The sequence below is a fragment of the Ailuropoda melanoleuca genome, chromosome 1, assembly GCF_002007445.2.
Source record: "Ailuropoda melanoleuca isolate Jingjing chromosome 1, ASM200744v2, whole genome shotgun sequence".
Lineage (NCBI taxonomy): Eukaryota > Metazoa > Chordata > Mammalia > Carnivora > Ursidae > Ailuropoda > Ailuropoda melanoleuca.
In genome coordinates this window covers 64,330,256-64,357,285 of record NC_048218.1, presented here as the reverse complement: position 1 = coordinate 64,357,285, position 27,030 = coordinate 64,330,256, and the positions used below count along the sequence as shown (strand labels likewise).

Below are 27,030 nucleotides of genomic sequence, written 5' to 3'. Positions count from 1 at the left end.
AGAATGAGAGGGAAATCTTGTCATTCAGGTGACAGAATACTTGGGAAAGATTATTAAGAAAGATTTGTAGTTTTTATCCAAAGATACTAAAAAAAAAGGGAGAGAGAGCTCTTCCAGGGAATACTAAACTCATCCTCATAGGGTTCCCTTAAGAAGCACCATAGGTACCTTTGTGCTCTAAAGTCACGTCACATTATTTGGTTTGGATTTCAGCCCTAAAGAAAAGAGACTAAGGATAGAACTGTGGATTAATATTTCTTTTTATGGTTGCAGGCATAATGATTATAAAGTGGTTTCTCCTGCTTTGCGGGCTGTGGGAAACATTGTCACAGGCGATGATATTCAGACGCAGGTATGTATAAGTGGTAACTATTTTTTTTTCCTTCAGAAACAGTACATTGAACCCCATGATTATGTTTCTAGTAGAGTATTTAACTACATGTTATTAGGGAGAATTGACACTGTGTTTCGTTAGTTTGTTAAAAATGTTTCCTTAGCTACTTTCATTTCAGTACCTTCACTGGCTCTATCTTGGTTGACCAATTGCTTATAGCAATTTTGGGTTCCCCTACTATATAACTTACCCTTTGGTTAGTCAGGTTTATTTCCCACAACTCCTTCTACTTGAAGTGGTTCTTGTGAGTGTCAGAGTCTCCAGTAGCCTCCTTTCTCTGTCATTTTCATCTCATCTCTAGTAGCTTCCTTTTCTTTGCGCATGGTAAGTCTCCAATGTGAGAGAAGTCTTCCTTCCTTGTTCTCAATGTCACCTCTCCCCACTCCATTCATCTTCTTTGTCAAGATATATCATTCACAGTGGATTGTTCTAGCTATTTTTCTTTCTCTCTCAAATGTACTGGCATTGTCTTTAACACTGTTTTCCTAGGCTTCTGTGGTGGTGAAGTGTTTTGGGTCTTGTGCTTCACTGACCATTTCTCCTTAGCAAGCTCCTTTTCCTGTTCTTTCTTGTTTGTGGGATTATCCCCTAGAGGGGATAATTACTCATTGATCTTATTTATAACTCAACCATCACCCTCTTGCAGCTTGATTGAGAATTAGGTTTTTGCCTTAGCTCTTAACCAGTCTGACTCGCAGGAAGGCATTTAATGTCTGCACTTTGCTAATCCCTGAAATTTGGATTTGAAGGTGTCTTCCAACTCTCATAATTTACTTTAAATTTATGCTGTCCAGAAGGGAGCTCATTATTTTCCCTGGTATATCTGGACCTCTGCTTATTTATGTTACCTACCTTAGTGAATGACACCAACAGGTGACCATGCCCAAAGCCTGTACATTAGCTGGATCATTCCCTGTCCACGTCTCTCATGAGTCACTAGATGCCATCTCTACTCATCCCTCCCAGTGTTTAATACAGACCCGTTCCTGTATCACCAGAAGGATGCTTGTAAAATGCAAATTTCATCATGTCATTCTCTTACCTAAAATCTTTTTATGGTCCCCTATTTTCCTTTGAGGGTGTTTGAGATCCTTTAAAATCTGACACCTGTTTAATGGAATGCTGTACAACAGAATGAGGAAGCTTTAAGCACTGATACAGAAATATCTCCAGGTTATATCATTTAAAAAGAAAAACAAGGGGCAGAAAGTGTGTAGAATCTATTACTATTTATATAAAAGGAGGCAGAGAGGAGAGGAGAAGAAAACAAAATATACACTTGATAATATTTGCCTAAAATTTCTGTGGAAGGAAACACAGGAAACTAATAACCTTGATTATCCCTATGGAGACCTGAGTTGCTGGGGTACAGGAATGGAAAGGAGGCTTTTGCCTCTGTAGTCCTTTATACTTTCTGAATTTTTAAACTATATCAGTGTATTTGCTATTCAAAAAAAGTTTGTCTTTCCCTCCACATGCCATACTCTGTGCTTTTACCATGTTTAGCCCTTGAATTCACTGTGACCACACTCAGCCCTAAGTTTTAACATACACTTCCCTCTGCACCGAACATACACTTGCATCCCCACCTGTGCTCTTAACCACTCCCTCACATGAATCCACACTCTGCCGCTAAGGTCGTCTCATTCTTCAGGTCTTCCTGTTAATATTAGTTTCTCCAAGAGGCCTTGTTCGCTACCAGCCTCTTAGGTGTGCCTTCTTTTGTTTCGTCCATCATAGCACGTATCACACTGTATCGTACTGTCTGATTACTAGACTGTGAGCTTCTAGAAGAGGAATGGTGTCAGTCTTGTTCATTTTTGCCCTTCTGTAGTCTTAATAGTTCCTGGCACAATGTATAAGGACTGAAAAATTACCGAATGAAGTTCTGTATCTATGCATCTAGTTCTGATGTCCCTCAAATTCTACTCCTGGGTCTCCAGTAGACGGTTAGATGTTTCTGCTTGCATGTCTCACATTTGTGTCTCTCACAGTTCATCTTCTTCCCCCCAGAAAACTGGTTCCAAGTCTTATTTTTTTTCATTTCAATTAATGAGGTAACTATTCACCCCCTCCCCGAAACTTTGCAGTCATACATGGTGTCTCTGTCTTTCACACCTTACATAGCAAAGTCTCCAGCTCTTGTTGATTCTTAGTGTTTCATCTAATTACCTTAGTTTGGTCCATGTTTTCTCACACACAAGGGTCGTTGCTGTACCTATGTTGATTTATCTTCCTATTCTTCCTCTCAGTTGACTCTTCTGGTAATAGCTTAATCTTTCCTAAAACAGCCTTGTTCACATTACCTTCCTTTCAGAAACAATGGACTTCTTTAATGACTATGAGATAAAGAATCTTGAATACAAAGAATTTGTATTTCAGGATTTTAGTCTCATTCTTCCTTGTAGCCTACTGTTAATTTTGGGGTTACAGAACTCTTCCTTAATAAGCCCCGCTGCTCTACTCTATCCTAACTTTTGGTAGTTTGTGGGGTAGCTTGTTTCAGCACTTTTTCATTTCCAGCCTTTCTTCTCTGCTGTGTCCTCCCTCTTCTTTGCTTATGAAATCCTATCTGTTGGGGTGCCTGGGTGGCACAGTCATTATGCATCTGCCTTTGGCTCTGGGATCGAGCCCCACGTCAGGCTCCTCTGCTGGGAGCCTGCTTCTTCCTCTCCCACTCCCCCTGCTTGTGTTTCCCTCTCTCGCTAGCTATCTCTCTGTCAAATGAATAAACAAAATCTTTAAAAAAAAAAAGGGGGGGGAATCCTGTCTGTGTTTCAAGGCATTCCCCCCACCCCTACAAAGTCTTTTTTCTTGACTACTCCACAAGTATTGTCTTTAACTTGTGACAGGTTTGGTTTTTTAATTATTTTTTGACATGTTAATTTTCTAAATCACATCTTTGGCATTTAAAAAATTGCTTTGCAGTATCTTTTATACTGTTAAGATTGTGCTTTAACCACATATTTTATTATTTTTTGACCTGTATTAAATAGGCAGAAATGTCTTTTTAACTTGCATTTCTTTTATTACTTGTGAGGTAGGTAATCTATTAAAATTGTACTTTCTTTTAACAGTTTACATATTAAAGACAGCAACCCTCTTAAAAAAATGTGTTAAAATTTTTTTTTTTTTAATTTTTTATTTTATTTATTCAACAGAGATAGAGACAGCCAGCGAAAGAGGGAACACAAGCAGGGGGAGTGGGAGAGGAAGAAGCAGGCTCACAGCAGAAGAGCCTGATGTGGGGCTCGATCCCACAACGCAGGGATCACGCCCTGAACCGAAAGCAGACGCCCAACCGCGGTGCCACCCAGGCGCCCCTAAAATTTTTTTTGCATTATGTAGTGTGTATTTTAATTTTTGTATTTTTTTGACATGCAAATATTTCTATTTGATGAAATTTTATTTTACCCTGTAATTTCTTCCATTGTTTTTATGCTTAGAAAATCCTTCACTATCCCCAGACCATCTATTTACTGATATTTTCTTCTGTTTTATGGTGTGTTTATATATTTACTCTTTAAATTGGTTTTGGGTTTATTTTGGTAATGGGTTAAGAATTGACTTTTTAAAAAATACTTTTTTTTCCTTTTTTTTTAATGATTTTTTATTATGTTAGTCACCATTTTTCAAAAATAATTTTTTTCAACTAACCTCTGGAGGAACTTTATTATATATTTAATTCCTTATAAATACCTGTGTTTGTTTCTGGACTAGATATCTATTCTGTTATTCAGTGATTGATTCTTGAGCCCATCACATACTATTTCCATCATTGTAACTTACGAGTTTAGTTTTGGTAGACTAGCTCTCCTTCAAGTGTATTTGTCTTACTCTCCCTCATCTTTGTAAGCTGTTTGATAGCTGGGGACATATCCTTTTTATCTTTGTGTCCTGTAAGCACTTGGTGCACTTCATTAAGTAGGTATTTGTTGATTGACTGCCAGGTAGAGTGTTATCAGAAGACTTAAAAATCTGAGACCACTTCTGAATTTCTGGCCACTTGATCTATTTACCCATCCAAAAGACTTTTAATATTCTGTAGGGATGGGAGGTGAAGGACTAATACATTATTATGCCTTATGAAGTAGCAGTTGGACAGCTGTAATGTGTGTATAACAAAATTGCTTTGATAATCTTAGAAACTAATTCTTATTGGCACTGAATACTTTTTTACGTATAAAAAGTTATTTATTTCTGAAATTTCAAGGGGATGGGATACATTATTTCTTTACTTATATTGTTCCTAATATAAATGAGTTAAAGATTTACTTCTGTTTGGATCAATAGAGAATAAATTTCAAACTTTTCCGTTTAGGTAATTTTGAATTGCTCAGCTCTGCAGAGTTTATTACATTTGCTGAGTAGCCCAAAGGAATCTATCAAAAAGGAAGCATGTTGGACAATATCTAATATCACAGCTGGAAATAGAGCACAGATTCAGGTAATCCCATAGCAACTTTTTCCTTCTATTTTTATTGATAAGTTTTAGGTTTTTTTCAATTAGCCTTAAAAATTTTTTTTGTTATTACCTTGGAGACCATTAACTTCCAACATTGTTGTCTTGTTTAGTTTTTTTTTTTTAACCTACCTTACAGAAGTTCAGATTTGAAACTCAAACTTTGGTCTTGGTTTTTCCCTTTGTCTTTAATATTTGATGATTTGCCAAGACCCAAGAGATGGTGTCTTATATTTTTGAAATGTTTTGATGATCTTTATACTAAACAGATTGGCTTTACTCTTGCCAAGTAAGATATTTTTTTTTTCTAGTGGACCCATGTATTGGATAACTTCAGTTTTTATAAACCTTTGGGCACCCATTTTTCTCTAAATGGTTATCTGCCTTTTAATTTTGTTCTTATATTAGATAGGAGAGTAATCCAAGTGGAAGATAAAGCAAGCAGTGGGCCACAGGGTTCATCACAGGCCATGAGAAAGGCTAAACAACTGGTTATAAAAGATAAAACACAGACTTATGGTACTTTGAGCTGAGTGGAATCATAGAGGTTATCTCATCCAGTATTCTTATTTAAGGATGAAACTGAAGATCAGAGAAAGTGATTTGCTCGAGGGCACCCCTCATAAATGACAGGATCAAGATGAAGTGTCTTTCCATTAAACTTTGCTGACTTACTTCACTGGTATGATAGAGTTCTTGATCAGGAAAGCATGGTTGAAGAATCACTAAATTCTACTCCTGAAACCAATATTACACCACATGTTAACTAACTAGAATTTAAATAAAAACTTGAAACAAAACAAAAAAAGCATGGTTAGTCATCCTCAGAATGCTGCCGGGGACTGAGACTGATAGCTATGGCAGTTCCTCCGAGGTGATTTCAGCTGTAGTTGCTTGCCTGATACTGTCAGGCTCTTACGTAGGATTTCTCAGTTTCTTGATAGAGGAAATGATATGAACCAATTTTAGGTTTTTGAGCTTAGGAGAAAAATGAAGGAAGTAATTTGAGGCAGACTGTTCTAGTGTTCATATATGAGGGGGAGTAAATAAAAGTACTCTGTCCAGCTACTGGCTCTGCTGGTAATCTGGGTGGGAGGTGGTAGTTTGGAATAGGATCGCAGCAGTGCTTAAAAGGGAAGGAAAAGGTGGCTCAGGATGTTTTAAATTGAGAACATAAAGGAGACTTAGTGATTGATGAAATTTACAATAAGTAAATACAAAAGGAGCCTTTGTAAATACAAAAAGAGAGGTTTGAGAGGAGACCTTATAGAGAGAGGGTAGATGATGCTTGAAGTGGTTAGCAGATTTAAAGCAAGCTGTTGGCCACCTTGGGCTAGGGCACCCAGAAGTGAGGACTGGAGGGTTGCAACACACGTGTCAGAGTTGGATACTGTGAAAGAAATGAGACTAATAGAGGAACAGAAAATTGAACTTTTGTAATTTGTTACTGTGGGTGGAACAAGAGAGGACAATCAAAGAGAAAAGAACTCAGGGAAAAAAACTAAGAGATTGTAAGATCCCAGACTCCAGGGAGAGTGTTACCAGTGAAACCCAGTCTAGTTGAAAGGTTATAGGTAAGAAGACAAACTCCTTCCAGTTAATTTGTAACAGGGGGAACAGTGTCATTAGTGAAGGTAGCTAAACAGTTATAATTAGTTAGTATCATGAACACTTTTACAAATTTTGTAATTTCCCTTTTCATTTAATTTTTAATTTAATTTTAGACTGTGATAGATGCCAACATTTTTCCAGCCCTCATTAGTATATTACAAACTGCTGAGTTTCGGACAAGGAAAGAAGCAGCTTGGGCCATCACAAATGCAACTTCTGGAGGATCAGCTGAACAGATCAAGTAAGTACTAGCCACGTGGCATCTTGTAAATTAAAGGAAGAATTAAGTCTACTAGTTATGAATGCTCAGTTCTAACCTCTTGGAAAATTGTCATGAGTTTTATAACTAGACTCAAATGTATATTTAATTTTTCTCCCATTCCTTCTTGCTGAAATAATTCCAGGATAACAGAAGTAAGGCATAGTTGAGGTTTGAGAGAATAGAAATATTTATAGGGTGGCTTTAGCCTACTCTGGAGTTTTTTGGTCAGAAAAATCTTGGGTAGTCTAGAATGTTACTTGTAGAATCCTTAGAGTCCAACTTTGGTATCTAACTCTTGCTATTTTTAGTTGAGATGTCTTAATAGGTTTGGATCAGACTTTGAAAGAGAGGTATATCTTAGAATAAAATGCCAAATTGACTAGAGGCAGTGTCTCCTAAAGTCCTCTAATGTTCAGTAAAGGGAGAGAGCTATATTAGCTTGAGATTTAATTGGCCCCTTTGGTGGCTTATAATCTTAATGGCTGGAGAAGGCATAAATATGGACAGGAATAAATTCCTCAAAGAAAACATATAATTAAATGCTAAATTATGGACATTCAGTATTTCAGATAAAACAAAAGATTAACGATGAAGAGAAAAATGGAACCTAGACTCTTCCTAGCCTGCCTTAAATTTCTTTATGGGGAATTCAGATGAGGGAAAGATGATTTTAAATGAGTGTTGAGGGGCGCCTGGGTGGCACAGCGGCTAAGCGTCTGCCTTCGGCCCAGGGCGTGATTCCAGCGTTATGGGATCGAGCCCCACATCAGGCTCCTCTGCTATGAGCCTGCTTCTTCCTCTCCCACTCCCCCCGCTCCTCTCTCGCTGGCTGTCTCTATCTCTGTTGAATAAATAAATAAAATCTTAAAAAAAAAAATAAGAAAATAAATGAGTGTTGAAGTTGTAACCCCTTATATATACTATCAGAAAAATACAGCTACTTTTCTCATATTGTTGCTTTGTGGGTTAAATGTTGGCACTAATTAACCAATACTAAGCTCTGTTAGGAGTTTAAAAATGTAAAAGGTAGTCCTAACATTTCAGAAGTTGATTAGATACAAAAGATAACCCTGTGCCTAAAATAATAAAATAGATTAATACTGCAAATATCTGTTTTGGTAACATTCATCATGGACAGGTTTTTAAGGAAGATTTCAAGTTATCTTCAGAAAGATTTTGTACGAGATTAAGGTCTTTTTCAACCTATCAAGATTCTGGTTCTGGGGTACTATGATTATAAGTATGCCACCACTGGTAATGGCATTTATCCCAGTAATGGTAGTAGTAAGAAGTAATGTAGAAGTTATAATGTGGTTTCTTAATTGAAATGGTTAAACTGTACACATATTCTTAAAACCTTTCTAAAATACTGTGCAAGATTTCATCAGAAAGTATTCAGGAGTATTTTGCTCTATTAGAGAAAAGTAGAAAGGCTACTTACTATTCCTTTTTAAAATTCAGCATAGCTATTTATATTAATGAAGTTCATTATCAATCTCCTAGCAGTTTCTTCTTAAACAGATGAAGAGTTATCTTGAAAAATTATCACAAAAATATCACAGTCCACATTACAGAAAATAAACTGACTTTATCACTGATAAAAGACATCTGTGTGGTATTGCTTATTCTTTTTGAGTAGACAAGATTTAGATGCAAGAACCAGTTAGAGTAACTTAGGAAATATCCATAATTTTAGGTTCCAGTATAATCAAATGCAAAGAATGAGGGATAAAGAATATTGCCTTGAATTAGAGAAAGTTTCATGGAAGACATGAAACTTGCCATTTGGGTAGAGGTTTGGTTATTTTGGAGGAGAGCGAATGCATAAGGGGAAGTATGAGGGAATGTGCACAGGTAATGTTATTGGAAGAGGCAAATTAATATTGCTATAGGGTTTTTTTTTTTTAAGATTTTATTTTTATTTGAGAGAGAGCAAGAGTGAGAGATATCACAGAGGGAGAGGGACAGGGAGAAGCAGATGCCCTGCTGAATGGAGAGCCTGACGTGGGACTCGATCCCAGGACCCTGAGATCATGACCCAAGCCGAAGGGAGATGCTCAGCCAACTGAACCACCCAGGCACCCCAGCTCTAGATTATTCTTTTGCAAGATGAGGAATTAAGTAATTGATGGGCTTTGGAAACCGGGATGAAGGCCTCAGTCTTGAGTATTGGGAAGACTTAGTGTCTTTAGCTTTGAGAATAACATTTTCGAGGAGGAAAGAGTAATTAAGATGCCATTGCAGTAGTTAGTGTAAGGTCAGGATTAAGATAATAGCTGTTGCATGAGATACGGGTCTCAGTACAGGAAAGAAGGATCTGTAGGACTTGCTGGCAGGCTTTAAGTAGCAAGGAAAGGGAAGAAGAGTCCAAGGTAACTGGGGAAAATGGTAGGTGGGTGCCCTTCATAAAAATTAGGACACAGAGGAAGCAATAGTGGGGTATAATAGTGGCGGTTAATCTCCGTGTACTTTTTCTTTATGCTTTTCTGTTTTTCAAATTTGCAACTAACATAATCATAAGAGGCTTGGTTTTTGTTTTTTTAAAGATTTATTTATTAGAGAGAGTGTGTGTGAGTGTGAGTGAAGGGAGGGGCAGAGGTAGAGGGGGCAGAGCAGCAGACTCCCCGCTGAGCGCAGAGCCAGATGCGGGGCTTAATCCCAGGATCCTGAGATCATGACCTGACCTGAGAGCTTTTTGTGTTGTACACAATTTTTGTGTTGTATAATTCTGTAGTTATTGGTGAATGCATGTCCTATTTCTACCATTGTGGTGTCATACAGAATATTTTACTGCCCTAAAAAATCCCCTTTGCTTCCCCTATTCCTCACTACTCCTTTACCTCCACCCTTCAAATCCCTGGCAACCACTATACTTTTTATTGTCTTTTTTTTTTAGGGGAGGGGGGAGAGGGACAGGGGGTGACGGAGAGAGAAAATCTTAAGCAGGTTCCATGCCCAGGGCAGAGCCTAGTGCAGGGCTCAATGTCACAACCCTGAGATCATGACCTGAGCTGAAATCAGGAGTCAGACGTATAACCAACTGAGCCACCCAGGTGCCCCACTTTTTATTGTCTTTATGAAAGTTTTGTCTTTCCCAGAATGTCATGTGTTTGGTATTATACAGTGTGGAGTCTTTTCAGACTGGCTTCTTTCACACAGCACGTCCAAGTTTCCTTTCTGGCTTGATAATGCATTTCTTTTTATACCCGAATATAATAGTCCATTGTCTGGATATACTACGTTTATCCATTTGCCTATTTCAGAACATCTTGGTTGCTTCTGGTTTTTTGGCAGTTATGAATAAAGCTGCTGTAAATGTGTGTGTATAGGTTTTGGTGTGGACCTAAGTTTTCATCTCAATTGGGTGAGTGTCCACAGTGTGATTGTTGGATTGTACAGAAAGCTTTGTAAAAAACTGCCAAGCAGTCTTCCAAAGTGATTATCCTATGTTGCATTCCCACCAGCAAAAAAATGAGTTCCTGTCGCCCCTCATTCTTGTCAGCATTTGGTATTGTCAGGTGTTTTGCATTTTAGCCATTTTAGTAAGTGTGGCATCGTTTTAATTTGCAGTTCCTTGATGACATGTGTAAATGATGTTCAGCATCTTTTCATATTTAATTTGCCATCAGATCTTTGGTGAAACGTATGTTCAGATCTTTTGCCCATTTTTAAATTGAGTTATTTGGTTTCTTAGAGTTTTAAGAGATCTTTGTACAAAATAGAAATGGCCTCTTGGGCCTGTGATGCCTTTAGCAGCTGTTTCATAGGTGTGGTTCTACAGAAACACAGATGAAATTTGTCAAAAGTATACTGTTTTGAGGAGTTGTTCATATTCAGAGTAAGAGGGTATTCAGTTTCTTGGAGTCCAGTAATTGTTGAGGGGGAAAATGGAGATGGTGTTAGAGAACTGGTTTTGTTTCTTGTATTTGTAGCTTTGTGATAGGATGTAGCCTATATGGTTGAATGGGTGCTTACTTTTATCTCTGCATTTTGAGGATGACCCACTTATGTCATAAAAGTTTTATGAAATTGAAAGCTTTGTTCAACTAAATTATTCTTCGTATTAACTTAGGTACCTTGTAGAACTCGGTTGTATCAAGCCACTTTGCGATCTCCTCACAGTCATGGACTCTAAGATTGTACAGGTTGCCCTAAATGGCTTGGAAAATATCCTGAGGCTTGGAGAACAAGAAGCCAAAAGGAATGGCACTGGCATTAACCCTTACTGCGCTTTGATCGAAGAAGCATATGGTAAGATAGAGTGTTTAATAGCTGTACTGAAATTATATTTTTCTTGCTTTTCTGACTTGTCCACATCTGTCAGTGCAAACTCTCATGAAAAATTTGTTCTCTTATGAATAATAATATTTAGTAGGTAGAATTATTGGAAAAGAATAAGAATTAATTGTGAGGAGAAGCGAGTACCCTTCAATTTAGCCATTTTTACGCTGGGCTCTAAGGGTCTTCCCAGTTCCTGGACTCCACTTGCCCTTGTGGGTGCTCTTGTGTTCCTGCTAGTCCATCTGAGCCCCAGGAACACCTGCATCTACTGTGGATGATGCTGGATTCTACTTCTTTTCTCTTGTAAGATTTAGAGTTCTTATTTTAAAGAGTCACTGTTTGCCTTTTGGTTTCTTCATTCTTCCAATCTCAGTGTTAACTGTACTCTTAATCATTGGTTTACCAATGTACATTAACCTTTTAGTTCCTTAAGTGCTTTTACTGCATAGCCGGGGTTGCAAACCACTACTCTAGGGTTTGCTTATTCCTAAGATTGGAATTAGGGATCGTAGGGTATGTTCATCTTCCAGTTTATCAGATAATGCAGAATTGCTTTCCAAAACTGATTATAAAAGCTGTACCTGCTTAGTATATGACATTTTGAAATGTATAAAAAAGAAAAATGTTCCTCTACCTGGAGATGTTTCTTTTTTTTTTTTTCTTTTTTATTTATGTGACAGAGAGACAGCCAGCGAGAGAGGAAACACAAGCAGGGGGAGTGGGAGAGGAAGAAGCAGGCTCCCAGCAGAGGAGCCCGATGTGGGACTTGATCCCAGAACGCCGGGATCACGCCCTGAGCCGAAGGCAGCCGCCTAACGACTGCGCTACCCAGGCGCCCCTGGAGATGTTTCTCCTCAGAAATAACTATTGTAGGGGCGCCTGGGTGGCACAGCGGTTAAGCGTCTGCCTTCAGCTCAGGGCGTGATCCCGGCGTTGTGGGATCGAGCCCCACATCAGGCTCCTCTGCTATGAGCCTGCTTCTTCCTCTCCCACTCCCCTTGCTTGTGTTCCCTCTCTCGCTGGCTGTCTCTATCTCTGTTGAATAAATAAATAAAATCTTAAAAAAAAAAAAAAGAAATATTGTTAATTTTTTGATGTATATATATTTTAACATGGAGACGTATATGAATATGTATTTTTTTCCTTTAAGCAATATTAACATTTATTTTCAGTATTGCTATAGCAGTTAGGTTGCTTATGGCTGCAAGTAAAAGAAAAGCCTAGTTCTGATGGGCTCAAACTTAGTAAAGGGAATGTGTTGGCTAATTGTTCTGGTTGGACTTCTTAGTTTAAGCAGTAGGAATTGATTCTGGCTATTTTAAGGGTATTATGTACATTTGTTGACATATTGGATAGCTCAGAACTTAGATAGATAGAACCAGAGCCAAGGATTAATTAGGTCATAGATACAGTTCAAAAGGAACACTTCTGCCACTGGCCTTAGACACTGGATGATGTGTGAAGACTGTTAGGGAAATTGCTGCTTCTGGGGACTGGTTGTTGCTTGCATGTGTTTAAGATGTTAGTTTGTAATACTAGCATTCACATGTAATCCTGGTGATCCTTTTTGTGCTGTTACAAAATACTAATGAGATCTAACTAGAGAAGAAAATCTTCCCTTTACAATAAGGAGAAATGGCAAAACAGTTTCATTGGCATTTCCACAGAACGAAGAATATATATGTGTATACACACAGGTTTTTCTTTATTCTTCATTCTAGGTCTGGATAAAATTGAGTTCTTACAGAGTCATGAAAACCAGGAGATCTACCAGAAGGCCTTTGATCTCATCGAGCATTACTTCGGGACCGAGGATGAGGACAGCAGCATTGCGCCCCAGGTTGACCTTAGCCAGCAGCAGTACATCTTCCAGCAGTGTGAGGCTCCTATGGAAGGTTTCCAGCTTTGAAGCAATACTCTGCTTTCATGTGCCTGTGTCAGACCAGGCTACCCAGTCAAGTCCTCTTGTGGAGCCCACAGTCCTCATGGAGCTAACTTCTCAAATGTTTTCCATAATACTGTTTGCGCTCATTTGCTTGCCTTGCGCACCTGCTCTCTTACACACATCTGGAAAACCTCTGGCTCTCTGTGGTGGAATACCCTTCTAATAAAAAGGGTAATCAGAACGGCCCACTCTTATGGAAAATCCCTAGGCTTTGGAGATCCGCGCTTATATAAGAGTCATGGGATTATTCACATATTAATGTGGCTCCCTTTCTTTGTGGGGGGAAAAGAGGACACCTCCTCATTCCCTTTAAAGTGGGGAAAAACACTGATATTAAAAGATGAGACTAAACCTTTATCTTGAATTTCACACAACTACTTGCAACAAGGGAGATGTTTAGACCTGTTGTGTACACTTCAGAGTACTTCTCATGAGTTCTTCCACAGTGAACCCTTGGATTACCTGGTGGCTTTTCTAGCCAAATTTGCATTAATCCTTACTGAGACTGGATGGTTTTCTTTCCTCTATTGGCGCCATTCTTCACAGATATTAAAGTTAAACCATCCGCTCCCTCACCTTCAGCCTTCAGTGAATGTGCTTTCTAGTTGTCAGGAATGCTGAAGAATTAACACTTTGACTCTTAAATGTGATACTGGTTTGAAGATTCCCTTAGAGCAGAAAGGAGAGGGGCACATATTAATTTGTATGGCTATTGCTTCTCTTTGGTCTTATGTGTCTTAGGATTTGGAAGTGGTTCGATTCTAATGCTGATATGAAGATTGAGAATCCTTAGTAATTGAAACAATATCCTGTAATTCAATAAAAAAGTAAAACAAAACAGAACAAAACAAAAAATCCCTCCAATTTTCCCACATTCAACCAGTGTGACTAGAGGCTGTGTTTCTGCATTAAAACAAATGTTTCAGGCTTTGTGGTCCTGATCAAGGTCCCATTAAATTGGAGTTCACCCTGGGTGCTTTCCCCTCTGTGACTGGCAGATAATAACACATACTTTTAAAGGTTACTTAGGGAAACTTTTTTTCTTAGCCCGGTGCAGCTTGATTCTAATGTATTCATGCTGCATATATGATCCCTTTAATGTAGCATCTTTATCTTAAATAATCATCTTCTCAATGTGACCTGTTCAACGCAAATAGGGGCAGTGATTTTTTTTTTTTTTAAATAACCTCATCGTTCGCTAATCATTTCAACTACTCGTGCTGCCCAGTCAAGTCCCCCCATAAAATAAAAGGTTTCTACCTTCTGGCTCATTTAATGATAACTGCAATGTACCTACAAATGGCGCTTCCAGTACTGTCTTCAATGATCCACATTTGTGCTTGGACTGGAGTGAAAATATAAGCTTAATTGCCAAGAGAACTGCAACTGAGTTCAATACGACTTCTTGGTGCTAGTTGGCCATCTTGACTCAATGTTGGGACGCACTATCAGAGATTTTTTTGTTGATGCGCTGTTCAAAATGAATTCTGAAGGAAAAGTCGGTCACTTCTGTTTTAGAGAATACCCTTTTAAGCCTCTTTAATCTTGTCCTCTTCTAGAATTCATTATAATCCCAAAATGTAACTATTTGGAAGTCCCCATGACAGGTTATTATACATCTCTGGTAAATCCTGCTGAATGTTAGGGATATTCAGAGCTTTCATACCTCATCATGTTGTTACTTAAACAGCCAACTTATGTGACCTGATTTAAACTTAAAAAAAATCCACTTCATTCAAAGTAGAAAGATACAAAGACAAAGGACATTTATCAGCCAAGTGTGTGACGCATTCTTCGCATCTAGTCTGTAGTTGTGTCTGTGCTCTGGATGGATACCGTCTGATGTCTGTCTGTTACTGATGGAGCGGCCACTGCAAAACTAGTCAACTCCCATCTATAACTTCTTCTAGTGCTGCTTTGTGCTGAAAGGACATTTTAGTTTACTGCACTTGACCTGTAAAAGACTTTGATTCTTTGTAATTTTAGGGACAAATTAGGTGGTTAATTTAAAGAAAAACTTTCAGTTTTGCCTTTACATCACATTAAAATATAACTTCTTTCAGAAGGGTAATAGAAGCACTGATTCATAGTAAAAATCTTGTTTTTAGCTTTGACTTTTTTTGTGGCTGAGTTTTTTTAAACTGTACGTCACTGGTAACACGTCATTTCTCTAGGATGTTTTAAATTATGTACCTTCTATTGGATAATTTTAAAAATTTCAATTCATTTTTGATAAACCCGTTTGAATGGAAAAAGGATAAAGCACACAAAGTTGTTTCCCCAGGTTAGTAAGAAGAGCGTACATTGGGAGTTTTGCAATTGGAGGTGTCTCAGTGAATGATCCATTTTCTGTCTAAAACAGGAATTTATCTTGGTCCTGTCCTGGAAGTTCATGAGAGATGACTTAAATTTTTTTTTGCAATAAAATGTTCTTAATATAAAAATTGGAATTAACTGAAAGTGAAATCCCAGCATAAATGTTGGAACTGATAAAGCAGCCTTTTTGGTTATAGAAATGAGACTTTCGGAGGTAACTAAGTCCTAATTTTAGTTCTCTGCCTGGCAGATTCTATTAATTTACACTGAATTTATTGAAATCCTATCACTAATATGTTACTCATTACAAAAGCATGTTAATTCAACAGAGGAAAACTCTTCTACAATATATACTAATCAGGGGGAAAGTAGCTTGATTATTCACCCTCCTCCCTTCTTCCTCCTCCACACTTTGAAAGTATATTCTTTGAAATGAAAACTTAGGTGGGGAAGAAAAAGCATTGTAAGCATTTAAGATATAAAGGCACCCTGTATTTGAAGGACCAGCTGGGTAGATATAGTTAGATTGAGAAAAACCAGGAAAGGAAAACAGATTAAAGAGAGAGTTTTCTATGGAACACTTTAATTCATGTTCTTGTCACTAAGTAGGGCCCTTTCAAACCTTTGTTAGCTATACTGTTTTTGGAAACTATTGCCCTAGGATTGTTTCTTCTATCTGCCAGATAAATCTAAATGGGCTCTGGGCCATTTTTTCATATTGTCACAAATATAAGCAATGACAACTACCCCATAATAATTATTCCAGATTGTTGCTGATTTTGCCTGAGGAAAAATATGTAATATATTTTATAAACCAAACTTTGTCAATTAAATCCTGTTGTACATGGCCAGTCACAGGCAACTTTGAATTTACTTCGCTAGTGCTAAACATTTCAGTTATTTATAATCCCCCAATTTGGGGTTGCATTATGAAAGGGTTTTCCTCAAGTTCAAAGATTTTTCTTTCTTGCTGATTAGTTTTGTGAACATTTTTTCTATCAATAGGCAAGTCATTGCCTATTGATGTTTTAGGGCTTGGGGCTTTTCATATATATATATATATATATATGTATATATATATATGTATATGTGTGTGTATATATATATATATATGAATATAGGAATTACACACACATATATGAAATCTTGATGTGTAAGGATGTTTTTCAGTAAAGAAAAAGGGATCCACTTTTAGAAAGGGTCATTGTTTGCTTTTCATATTTATATACTATGTTCTACCTCCTACATTCCAAAATTTGCTCATTTGAGAAGTAGGTGTACCTATATATATGTGAACTCTCAAATCTGAATTTTTTGCCATCTGAAATTAACAGTGCCACTTTTTAGGTGAGCAGAGTAAATACGTATCTGCCAAGCTGGGAAATATTTCTGGCTACCTTTCTCTATCAAAAGTTAAAGTTATTGGGCACCTGGCTGGCTCAGTGGGTAGAGCATGTGACTCCTGATCTCAGGGTCGTGAGTTCAAGCCCCACGCTGGGCATGGAGCCTGTTCAAAAAGAAAAGTTATCTTAAAATTTTTTTAATTAAAAAGAATGAAAAAAAATTTGCTTCCTCATGGGGCATCTGGCTGGCTCAGTCAGTAGAGCATGCAACTCTTGATCTTAGGGTCATGAGTTCGAGCCCATGTTGGGAGTAGAGATTCCTTTAAAAAAAAAAAAAAGTTATTTATTTTTTTTAAAGTTAAAGTAACTGAAGGCCAGATGGGACACCAGTGAGTCTGCTCTAATACGGAGAGTATTCTATAATATGCTTTATTGTCAGAAAAGGATAGGTAATAACAGTGGGTACCAGGACATCACAAAAGTGTGTGATGAAGTAAAGCAAATATATGCTAATTTTAAAAATATCAAATTGCTACTGGGTATAAAATTTGGAAGTTTGGGGCAAGAAGAAAAGATTAAGGGTAGATAAGTTTTGCTTTCAACTGAGGGTAGAATAAAAGGAGTCCTGGTCTGTTTTCCCACAGGTCAAAAAGGCAACTAGTCTTTCTTTGAGCCTCTGTTGTGTGCCAGGTGCCTGGGTAAGAGCTTCCCGTTTTTTCTCTTTTAATCCTTCAGTTGCTCTTTGAGGTGGGTAACTGTCACTATGATAGAGGTGACAGAACCAAGACTTAGGAGAATTCATTTTGCTCCAGGGTCACAACCTCAGACACTGTCTGGTGGGACAGAGCAGTGCAGGTTGTGATGGAAGAAAGCAGCAGTCCCGGTGGTGTTCTTCTGGGCCAGGAGCTCCCAGAACTAGACTTAACAGCAGCCACAGCTGGATCAGCTTTTTGTCAGATCAGCCTTTCTGGCTCTTTCTCATGAGCACCCTTCAAATAACTAAGGTATGAAGTTGCTTTTAGGTTACAAATTTTGGTAATGTAGAGCCTCTCAGCCCAAACTTCTTTTAACCTTATGTGGTGCTAAAATTCTGTATATGACCTGACAAAACAACAGAAGTAAAAAAACAATATATATGCAAATGATTGATTTTGAGTTTAGTAGCACAATGGGTAAACTCAGAAACATTTTTCCATTCAACAAACTCAAATGTAGAAGGTACTGACACAGAGAAGGAAAGGCTTTGGACTGAAGAATTCTGCCTTAGAAAGCAGTGCCATCCACGGAGGTGAATTTAACACAGCTGACTTCCTAAAGGAATATCATCCCAAGGAATATCAAAAGTTAGAAAGATCACCTTTTAATGTATGTTGTTGAGTATGTTCTGCTTACTTCATCATTATGACCACTCTGTTGTTTTCAAAGTGTTCTTACGCTTTGATTTGGAATGGATCTGATGATTCTTTGTACTTGAATGTGGTCTGTCAGGCCATGGGTGAGTGCCTTGCACATAGCAGACTATTCAATAAATACTAAATGACTGAAGGAATATGCATCGATGTGATATTAGTAAAGGGTACTTGGTTACAAAAGAAAATTCAAAGGAATTCTTTTATGCTGCTGTTGAAACCAGGAATTAACAACTCTTAGATTTAGTGTCTCAACATATTTTATATGTGGTTACCTTTCAGGAGAACATAATTTGACCTGAAGTTTACAAAAGCAGACACGGTCACAGCAGTTCATCATATAAAAACAAAAAACCCTATGCCTTCTGGATATATTTTACAGGATAACATTATATATATTTATTTATATAAAATAACCCCATATGTGTGTATTATCAAATATAGCACATTAATCTCTTCTCACCTGTTCTGAAGTTAAGAAAAATAACATTTTTGGCAATTACATCTTACGTGGAAGCTGGTAGTTGCCTCAGACTATTAAATAGGGTGTTTTGATTTGTTTTGTTTTGTTTTCATTTTTACTATTGTATCTATTGCTGAGAGATTCTACTGGCCAGGTATTTTTTTCTGAAAACAGAATCTTAAAGCAAAATATAATTAGTTCCTGCAGACTATGTTTTCATCTATAGTACAAAATGGCTGAGTTTACAAATTCATTAAAACTAGGGTAGATGATCATTGCCCCAAATTTCATTTGCCAATTTGAAAAAGTCTTTTTTTTTTCCATTTTAAAATCAATATATGGTCATTTCTGTGATCTTAAATGTTTCTGCAGAGAATAAAATTATTCTTTAAATTCCTTTAAACCCATTTAACCTGAGGGAGTCTTATCTAAACCACCTGGGTCCAGCATTATTTAGAGTGATGATGAGAAAATAGAAACCTAGGAGACCACAGTGGTGGGGAAAGAAGAGCACAGGGTTTGAGAGAGATGTGGGCAGGCTGGGGTGTAAACTACCATATAAAGAGTATAGAATTTTCCAAAATTAAGTTGTGATTTATGAGGAGAGTCCTCCAGAAGTCAGTGATTAAACTGGTTTGCTAGGTATAGTCCCAGGTTTTAGATTCAATTAACACCAGCTGATTGTTTTAGTGCCCCCTTTCACTTTAAAAAAGATCTCAGTTTAGATAAATTCTGGGCCACTCCGTATTTAGTCCAATTAGGTTTTTATAGATTTAAATTGCTAGTGGTCCTAAGCAACTACAGTTTTGTGCTTGATTTTTTTTTTTAAAAGATTTTATTTATTTATTTGACAGAGATAGAGACAGCCAGCGAGAGAGGGAACACAAGCAGGGGGAGTGGGAGAGGAAGAAGCAGGCTCACAGCAGAAGAGCCCGATGTGGGGCTCGATCCCATAACGCTGGGATCACGCCCTGAGCCGAAGGCAGACGCTTAACCGCTGTGCCACCCAGGCGCCCCTGTGCTTGATTTTTGAGGACTGAATTTGGTAACTGGAATTGCTATGAAGAGAGTCAAGACATTCCTTAAAATAGGACTTAATCTCAATCCTGCATAGATAGCAAATAAATTTATTTTTTTTAAAATTGACCTATTTGTGGCATTTCTATTTAGAATATCTGCAAAGTAGACTGAGGGGAAGGGAGATAAACCTTTCAACCATCGAGACCTTCAGTTCTAAAACTTTTATGGGAAATATAAAGAAAACAAATCGATTTCTACAGAGAGGGAAACTTCCAAATCACCTACCTGGTGAAGATGAAGAGCAGCAAAAATATAAATTGTTAAAAACAGGACCGTGTGAGGAACTTGGCTTCAGAGCAGCAAATGCAAAGCTCTATGATTTCTGCCACTTTGGATTTACCTGTATCCATATTTCCTACTCCTACACACTCCACATAGCTGATGCTCCCCTCCTCCCAAGGACCTAACCTACAAAATCCTTAGGCCTAATTCATAAGGACTGCAATTATCAGGACTATGTATTAATATTAGAACAGGATTAATAAAAAGATTTAACTAGTTATATATTCAGAGCTTTAATTTCTTTACACAAATTCCTGATGCTATTTGTAAACAAAAAGTTCCAGACATCTAGAAATGGATTTTAATAGCGGAAATTTCTTCAAATTCTGGGGAAATCTGAAGAAAAATTATTTCCGGATATTCCTATCAACGCTTTTTTTTTTTTTTTTGAAGTAAACTCTACCCCTAATGTGAGGCTTGAACTCACCAACCTTAAATCAAGAGTGGCATGCTCTACTGAGTCAGCCAGGAGCCCCCTATCAAATCATTCTCGACCGTGCCCCCTGTCCCTCTCACCTTGTGATATTTCTAGTGGGTTATTAAAATATACTCCAGCACCAATACCCCCATCTTAGCCCTCATGTCACAATTTACCTTGTCTAATTTCTTCTTTACTCCCCTAGTGCATAGAACAGTTATTGGAAAAATACAAATTTACGTAAAATCTTTGGAACGAAGCCTACACTTTGTTCTCTACAGCGCTTTTTATTTTTTAATGAGTTAATAAAAATGAAAATAGTCTCAACTGATGCAGAATTTTAGAGTGCTTCTAAGCTTCCCAGTAAAAATCATACTAATAAGAGGAAAGGGAAGAGGCAGAGTTTAATCATAACTGAACTAGATACATAAAAGGGAAAAGTTCTTCTTAAAATGTTACAGAGGGAAAGGTCCATGATGGCCTTGCCTTAATAAATATCTAAGAATCCTAATTTAATGTATATAAATGGACGTTCCAATCCACTTAGAAGATGCTCTTCCTATTCCCAGCACCTCGTTACCGTTATACCATTAATTTGCACTGGCTAAGACTAAAGCTTTTGTCCAATCCCTGTCCAAATTCCAAAGTAGAGTAGTAGGGTCTTAAGGTAACGAGGTTTTACTATAGTCGATTATTATAGGTGACCTAATTATGTCGTTGTGCCTCATTTAAAGGCCAGACTTTCAATTATCCCTAATAAATATAGGATAGGCGAATCTGTTTCCAAATGCTTTTAACTGTTGGCTGACAAAACATCATTAAGAGATACTTACCGCGGGGCACCTGGCTAAGTGGTAGAGCACGCGACTCTTGGGTTTACGTCAAAAAAAAAACAAAAAACAAAAAACAAAAAAAAAACAAAAAAAAAGATACTTGCCTCTAGACTTCAGCTCCGCGAGGGGGGAAACCTTGTTAACAACACTTACTGCCTCTTTTGAGCACTCTTTATTGAACAATTACAGGTTAAGTAGAAACTCATCAGGCTTCCAATTTTTTGGTAAGCTTTTTTTTTTTTAAAGTAAGCTCTACGCCCAAGGCGGTGCTTGAACTCAAGACTCGGAGATAAAGAGGATCAAGAATCGCATGCCCTAGGGACCAAGCCAGACAGGCACCCCAGTAAACCTATTCTTGTTTAAAGATAGTAACTTAACATTTGAAAAGCATACATCTTTACACAGCACTCTCAGGGCCATTAAACATTTCTTAAAACTTCGGACTGTCTAATGCCAATTACGAGTTAACCTTACGCATGTTTTTAATAAAATTTTTTATTATGTTGTGTTAATCACCATACAGTACATCCCAAGTTTTTGATGTAAAGTTCCATGATTCATTACTTGTGTCTAACACCCAGGGCACCATGCAATACATACCCTTCTTACTACCCATCACCAGCCTATTCCGATCCCATTTCTTAACCACGTTCCACCAACTTCTATGTCTTTTTCGGTCTCAAGCACCTATGCAGATCTGACCTGTTCTCTTAGAAAGTTTAAGGCATAAGGAAATGCTAAAACAAACGTTTGCTCGCTACCCCGGCACTACCATGTCCTAAACACTGGCTTTTGGAGGCCCCCAACACATACTCTTCATCCTTCCCGAAACATTTACGCAAAACTTTTAAACCAGAAGCTTTATAATCTGGGCATAAATTCGGCTAAGCTCCCCTTGCCTATCTGCAGCCTTAAGTACACGCCACCAGGCTCTATACCACAAGAGTAGAGAGAAACANATAAAGCTTCTGGTTTAAAAGTTTTGCGTAAATGTTAATCTGGGCATAAATTCGGCTAAGCTCCCCTTGCCTATCTGCAGCCTTAAGTACACGCCACCAGGCTCTATACCACAAGAGTAGAGAGAAACAGAACCAAAGCCGCCCGCGAAGCAGATGCTTAGACAGTCACCGGCGCCTGGGGCGGGGTGGGGAGGATCCAGTCTAGCTACGTGCCAACGTGGGCTTAACCTTTCCACTAAGGGAATCGGAAAATTCAGTTCTTTCTCGTGACACGGTTCCCAAAAAGAAATGAATGTTCTTTGAAACATTCACTGCTACCGACGATAGCCAGTCGGGTCTGGGAGACGCCCAGTACACCCACTCACACGCCAAAGAAGGAAGTCCAGAATTCGTCTGTAGCGGGCTCCGGCGATGAAGACCGGAAGGAAACGCCTGCGCCTTTCTTTGCGCAAGCGCAGGCAGACCTCTCCCATTGGTCACCTCGACTCGATGTTTGCGTGCGCATGCGCTCCGCTGTGCTACCAGCTGTGTTGGATTGAGGTACGCCGCAGTGTTTATCCGTGGACTGCAGCCCGCCCGGCCGCGCCGCAATTCATGATGCTTACGTAGGGTTTTGTTTTGTTTTGTTTTGTTTTGTTTTTTTAACTTTCTAAAATCGTTTGTTTAATCCGGTGATTCATTCATGCTCAAGTAACGAAAGTTTATCTGGTAGGCTCGCTTCGTGTTCTAAATGTTTTGGAGTTGGGGGAGGGGCGGTGAAAAATACTTTTCTGTAGATCACCCAAGCCCCTCGTCACTTTGCACGGCAAAATACCCAAAACATACTTCACTTGCCGACAGAGCATTGGACCCTTTTAATATTATTTCTCAAGTATTTGTTTACAAAGGAAGAAGCGAGGAAAAAGAGAAGGGGTCCAAGCCGTGCTGCTGAATCATTGTATAAAGAAAGTCCAGAAATTGCAATCACTAAAAGACCGTTTATTTTTGAGTCTGATGTTTTTATCTTCATTTTGCTGGGCAGAAAGTCAGAATATTGGGCTGCCTGGTTCAGGGCCGGACGCTTACCCAACCTACTGACTTGGAGCTTCAGAACCATGGCGACAAAGGAGGCAGGAGATGGTAAAGCAGAGTGGGGCCTCCCCTCATCAGCCAGTCGGAGCAAGCAAATGTCTGAAAAACCAAACTATGCTCTTAAATTTACTCTCATGGGACATACGGAAGCAGTATCATCAGTTAAGTTTAGTCCTAATGGAGAATGGCTAGCAAGTTCTTCTGCTGACAAAGTAATTATAATTTGGGGAGCCTATGATGGAAAGTATGAGAAAACACTTTATGGTCACAATCTGGAAATATCAGATGTTGCCTGGTCATCAGATTCCAGTCGCCTTGTTTCTGCCTCAGATGATAAAACGCTAAAGATTTGGGATGTGAGATCTGGAAAATGTTTGAAAACGCTGAAGGGGCATAGTAATTATGTTTTTTGCTGTAATTTCAATCCACCATCCAATCTCATCATTTCAGGATCTTTTGATGAGAGTGTGAAAATATGGGAGGTGAAAACAGGAAAGTGCCTGAAGACTTTGTCTGCTCATTCTGACCCAGTTTCTGCTGTTCATTTTAATTGTAGCGGGTCCTTGATTGTGTCAGGTAGCTATGATGGTGTCTGTAGAATTTGGGATGCTGCGTCAGGTCAGTGTTTAAAAACACTTGTTGATGATGATAATGCTCCTATCTCTTTTGTAAAATTTTCTCCAAATGGAAAATATCTTCTAATTGCAACTTTGGACAATACTCTTAAACTGTGGGATTATAGCAGAGGCAGATGCCTGAAAACATACACTGGTCATAAGAATGAGAAATACTGTATATTTGCCAATTTTTCAGTTACTGGTGGAAAATGGATTGTGTCTGGTTCAGAAGATAATCTGGTTTATATTTGGAACCTTCAGACTAAAGAGATTGTACAGAAATTACAAGGTCATACAGATGTTGTAATCTCAGCAGCTTGTCATCCTACAGAAAACATCATTGCATCAGCAGCATTAGGAAATGACAAAACAATTAAACTGTGGATGAGTAACTACTAAACCCTTTAGAAATAGAGCCAAGTTGGCCAAAAAAAAAAAAAAAGATTTTAAAAAGATGGGTTTCTCTTACTTTTGGTATGGTTTTGTATTTCTTTTTGACATTGTCTTTCTATCTCTCTGACAAATAAATAAATAAAATCTTTGGTGGGGGAAAGGGATGCCTGGGTGGCTCAGCCACTTAAGTGTCTGTCTGCCTTTGGCTCAGGTCATGATCCCAGAGTCCTGGGATTGAGCCCTGCATTGGGCTCCTTGCTCGGCAGGGAGCCTGCTTGTGTTCCTGCTCTCTCTCTCTGACAAACAAACAAATAAATAAAATCCTTAGGAAACAGCAACAAAAAAATGTTGTCTTAGATTATAAGATTTCAGACCTATAATCTAAATTTACAAAGCAAGACAATTGGAAAAGCAAGTCTAGAACCTAGGGCTTCTGACTTTCAATCTTCAGGTCTGGTATTAACTCTTATGTCTCTCCCTGAACAGATTCCCATTCTGTTCCTCTCAGTGTATTTGAGAAATATTTAGAAGTAAGGTTTACAAGATAGGATGACTGATAAACGAGGGGAGCTGGAGTTTGGAATAACTCCAGTGTTCTGGGTTTGGGAGATCAGATGAATAAGAACATAAGCCTGGGACGGTGGTGGAATGGAGAGATACGGCAGATGCCACTCACACATGAAATGGTTCCATAGAACCAAGTCTATAAATTGGGAAAAATAAGTCACAGTTAGGTTTGTTAAACATTTTTTTTTTTATCGAGATAAAAACTAAAAGTAAAACATTATAAATGGCATTTTGCTGAGGGACTTCTCACTACCTGGTCAGATTGTGCCTCATGATTATCAAGCAAGCTAAATGTCTAAATGGTGAGGCTATTCTCTTTCACTATGTGTCTGACCTAGTAATTCCTACCCATGCTTCAATCTCGGTTCAGAAATCACTTTGTGGACCAGTACTGCCTGCCTGATTCCAACCATAACTGATAGCTGAGTTAGGTTTTGTTTCTTTCTATAGCTACTGTTATAAAGTTCAGAATATATCTTTTACCAGTTTGTATTGTAACTGTTTCATGGGCCATGTTTCCGTAAATTATGAGCTCTGTAAAGTATGTTTTATTCATTTTTGTATTCTCAGTATATGTGTGTGTGTGTGTGTGTATACATAAAGGGTTAAGGTAATATTTGATGAATGACAATACATTATACCACCACCACTTTACTCATTCCTTGCCTGCTTTCAATAAACGTTTGGAATCATGTCCCCATACTATTACTTTTGTTGATTAAAAGTATCTGACCATAGGCTCACGTATCAACTTTACTCAGACAGGGTTTATAGGAAATATAATGTGGAAAATGGTTTCTGCCCACTTTACCTACAGAGACATGATAAACATGAAAAAAAATCTAGAAATTAAGCAAAAATAGTACAATAATAATTGAAAGTAACAGGGCTAAACTATCATTTTTTTGGTATTCTTTAGTATAATAGTGCTCATTAAATCAGATTTGCTTGACAAGTTCTGAGGAATATAAGGTATTAGAGTTATTAGTTAGGAATGACTGCCAAGAAGGTATTATGTGAGGGTAGTGGGAAAACTGGGATTAGACAGAGACAAGTCTGAAATTCTGGCCAAGAAATTTATATTTGGGGGCGCCTGGGTGGCGCAGTCGTTAAGTGTCTGCCTTCAGCTCAGAGCATGATCCCAGCATTCTGGGATCAAGCCCCACATCAGGCTTCTCCGCTGGGAGCCTGCTTCTTCCTCTCCCACTCCCCCTGCTTGTGTTCTCTATCTTGCTGGCTGTCTCTCTCTGTCAAATAGATAAAATCTTTAAAAAAAAATTTATATTTAACCCATAAAGAGGTAGTTACTCTAAGTAACTGAATAGGAGAATGACACAAAATGAGATGTGATCATGAAAATTTTTGCTGCTTGGTAATATTTGTGAGTTTGGTTTAATGAAACTTTTTTTTTTTTTTTTACAATAAATCTCCAAGATAACACTTTAAAATACTTAGAAGTTAAAAATGATGGTGTTCTATGAAGAAAAATTACTTATTTTTAAAAGAATTAAAATCAAAGAACTTGGTATCTAAAGAACTAAGGTCAAATTAAAGTATGACAAACATCATTAATATCACATTATGAAATTATATGTGGTGCATTCCATTTTAGTAGTTTATTAAACAAGTTCCAATACAGCTACATATATTCCTTTCTATCTGTTATGTAATCCTCTGGAGACAACTAGCAGGTTGGGATGGCTTATAAGGACTTGTCATCCATGTCATCCATTAATATGAGGCACGTGAGAATATATGAAATACTTAAAATAGAAACCAGCATCCATACCTAAATATGAGACAGCCTGGCACCCAAAGTGTAAATGAAATACATAACCATGTGCAAATGCTTATCTTTCAAAACTTAAAAGAAAATGCATTTGAAAGATTTTCATAATTGAGAAATTTAGTGTAAAGGTAAAAGGAAAAGGACCAGTTGGGAATTCTAAGCCATGGGGTAGAAGAGGTGATGCTGGCCCCAAGCAACTTCATGGTGCTGGGATTTCAGAGTGCTCAGAAACTTGTGGCCAGACCACTCTCCTCACCTTACAGGAACCTTTTCCAAGACTGCTCCCTGACAAGCCTCTGTCAGCATGCCCAAAGATGGCAGAGTTCGATGGGCTGCTTCGCAGGGCTCTCAGAAGCACCAGTGCATCTGGGGAGGTTAGCTCTCCAAGATGCACCTGGGTTGTGCACTCAGCTGGCCTTCCTTAACTCTAGAAATGAGTACATAAGAGAGAGAAATACAAAACTAGAAGCCGTGTTGGCTTCTGCAGAGAAAATCACTTTGGTAATGGAAATTAAGATATGGTATCGGACTCTCT

General features: G+C 38.2%; 2 protein-coding genes and 1 non-coding gene across 3 annotated transcripts in view; all 3 read left to right on the top strand.

Moving 5' to 3' along the window:
- KPNA1 (karyopherin subunit alpha 1) overlaps window positions 1-16,122 on the top strand; it is a 68,788-nt gene extending 52,666 nt beyond the window's left edge. Inside the window, exons 7-11 of the mRNA XM_034670442.1 lie at window positions 184-352; window positions 4,716-4,841; window positions 6,581-6,708; window positions 10,802-10,980; window positions 12,732-16,122. Coding sequence (XP_034526333.1) covers window positions 184-352; window positions 4,716-4,841; window positions 6,581-6,708; window positions 10,802-10,980; window positions 12,732-12,919 — 790 coding nt within the window. The 3' untranslated portion in view covers window positions 12,920-16,122. The remainder of the gene's footprint in view (window positions 1-183; window positions 353-4,715; window positions 4,842-6,580; window positions 6,709-10,801; window positions 10,981-12,731) is intronic.
- Window positions 16,123-16,699: 577 nt separating this feature from the next.
- Window positions 16,700-16,772, top strand: TRNAR-CCU. The gene has a single exon. It is a non-coding gene; the product is annotated as a tRNA-Arg (tRNA).
- A 5,353-nt stretch (window positions 16,773-22,125) lies between these two features.
- Window positions 22,126-24,303, top strand: WDR5B (WD repeat domain 5B). The gene is made up of 2 exons (XM_011234772.3): window positions 22,126-22,766; window positions 23,080-24,303. Exon 2 carries the CDS (start codon window positions 23,153-23,155, stop codon window positions 24,143-24,145), a length of 993 nt encoding a protein of 330 aa, XP_011233074.1. The 5' UTR covers window positions 22,126-22,766; window positions 23,080-23,152; the 3' UTR covers window positions 24,146-24,303.
- The last annotated feature ends 2,727 nt before the right edge of the window (window positions 24,304-27,030 follow it).

What these genes read in the sequence shown, in the direction of transcription:
- WDR5B (XM_011234772.3), top strand. Translation starts at nt 23,153, where the DNA reads ATGGCGACAAAGGAGGCAGGAGATGGTAAAGCAGAGTGGGGCCTCCCC.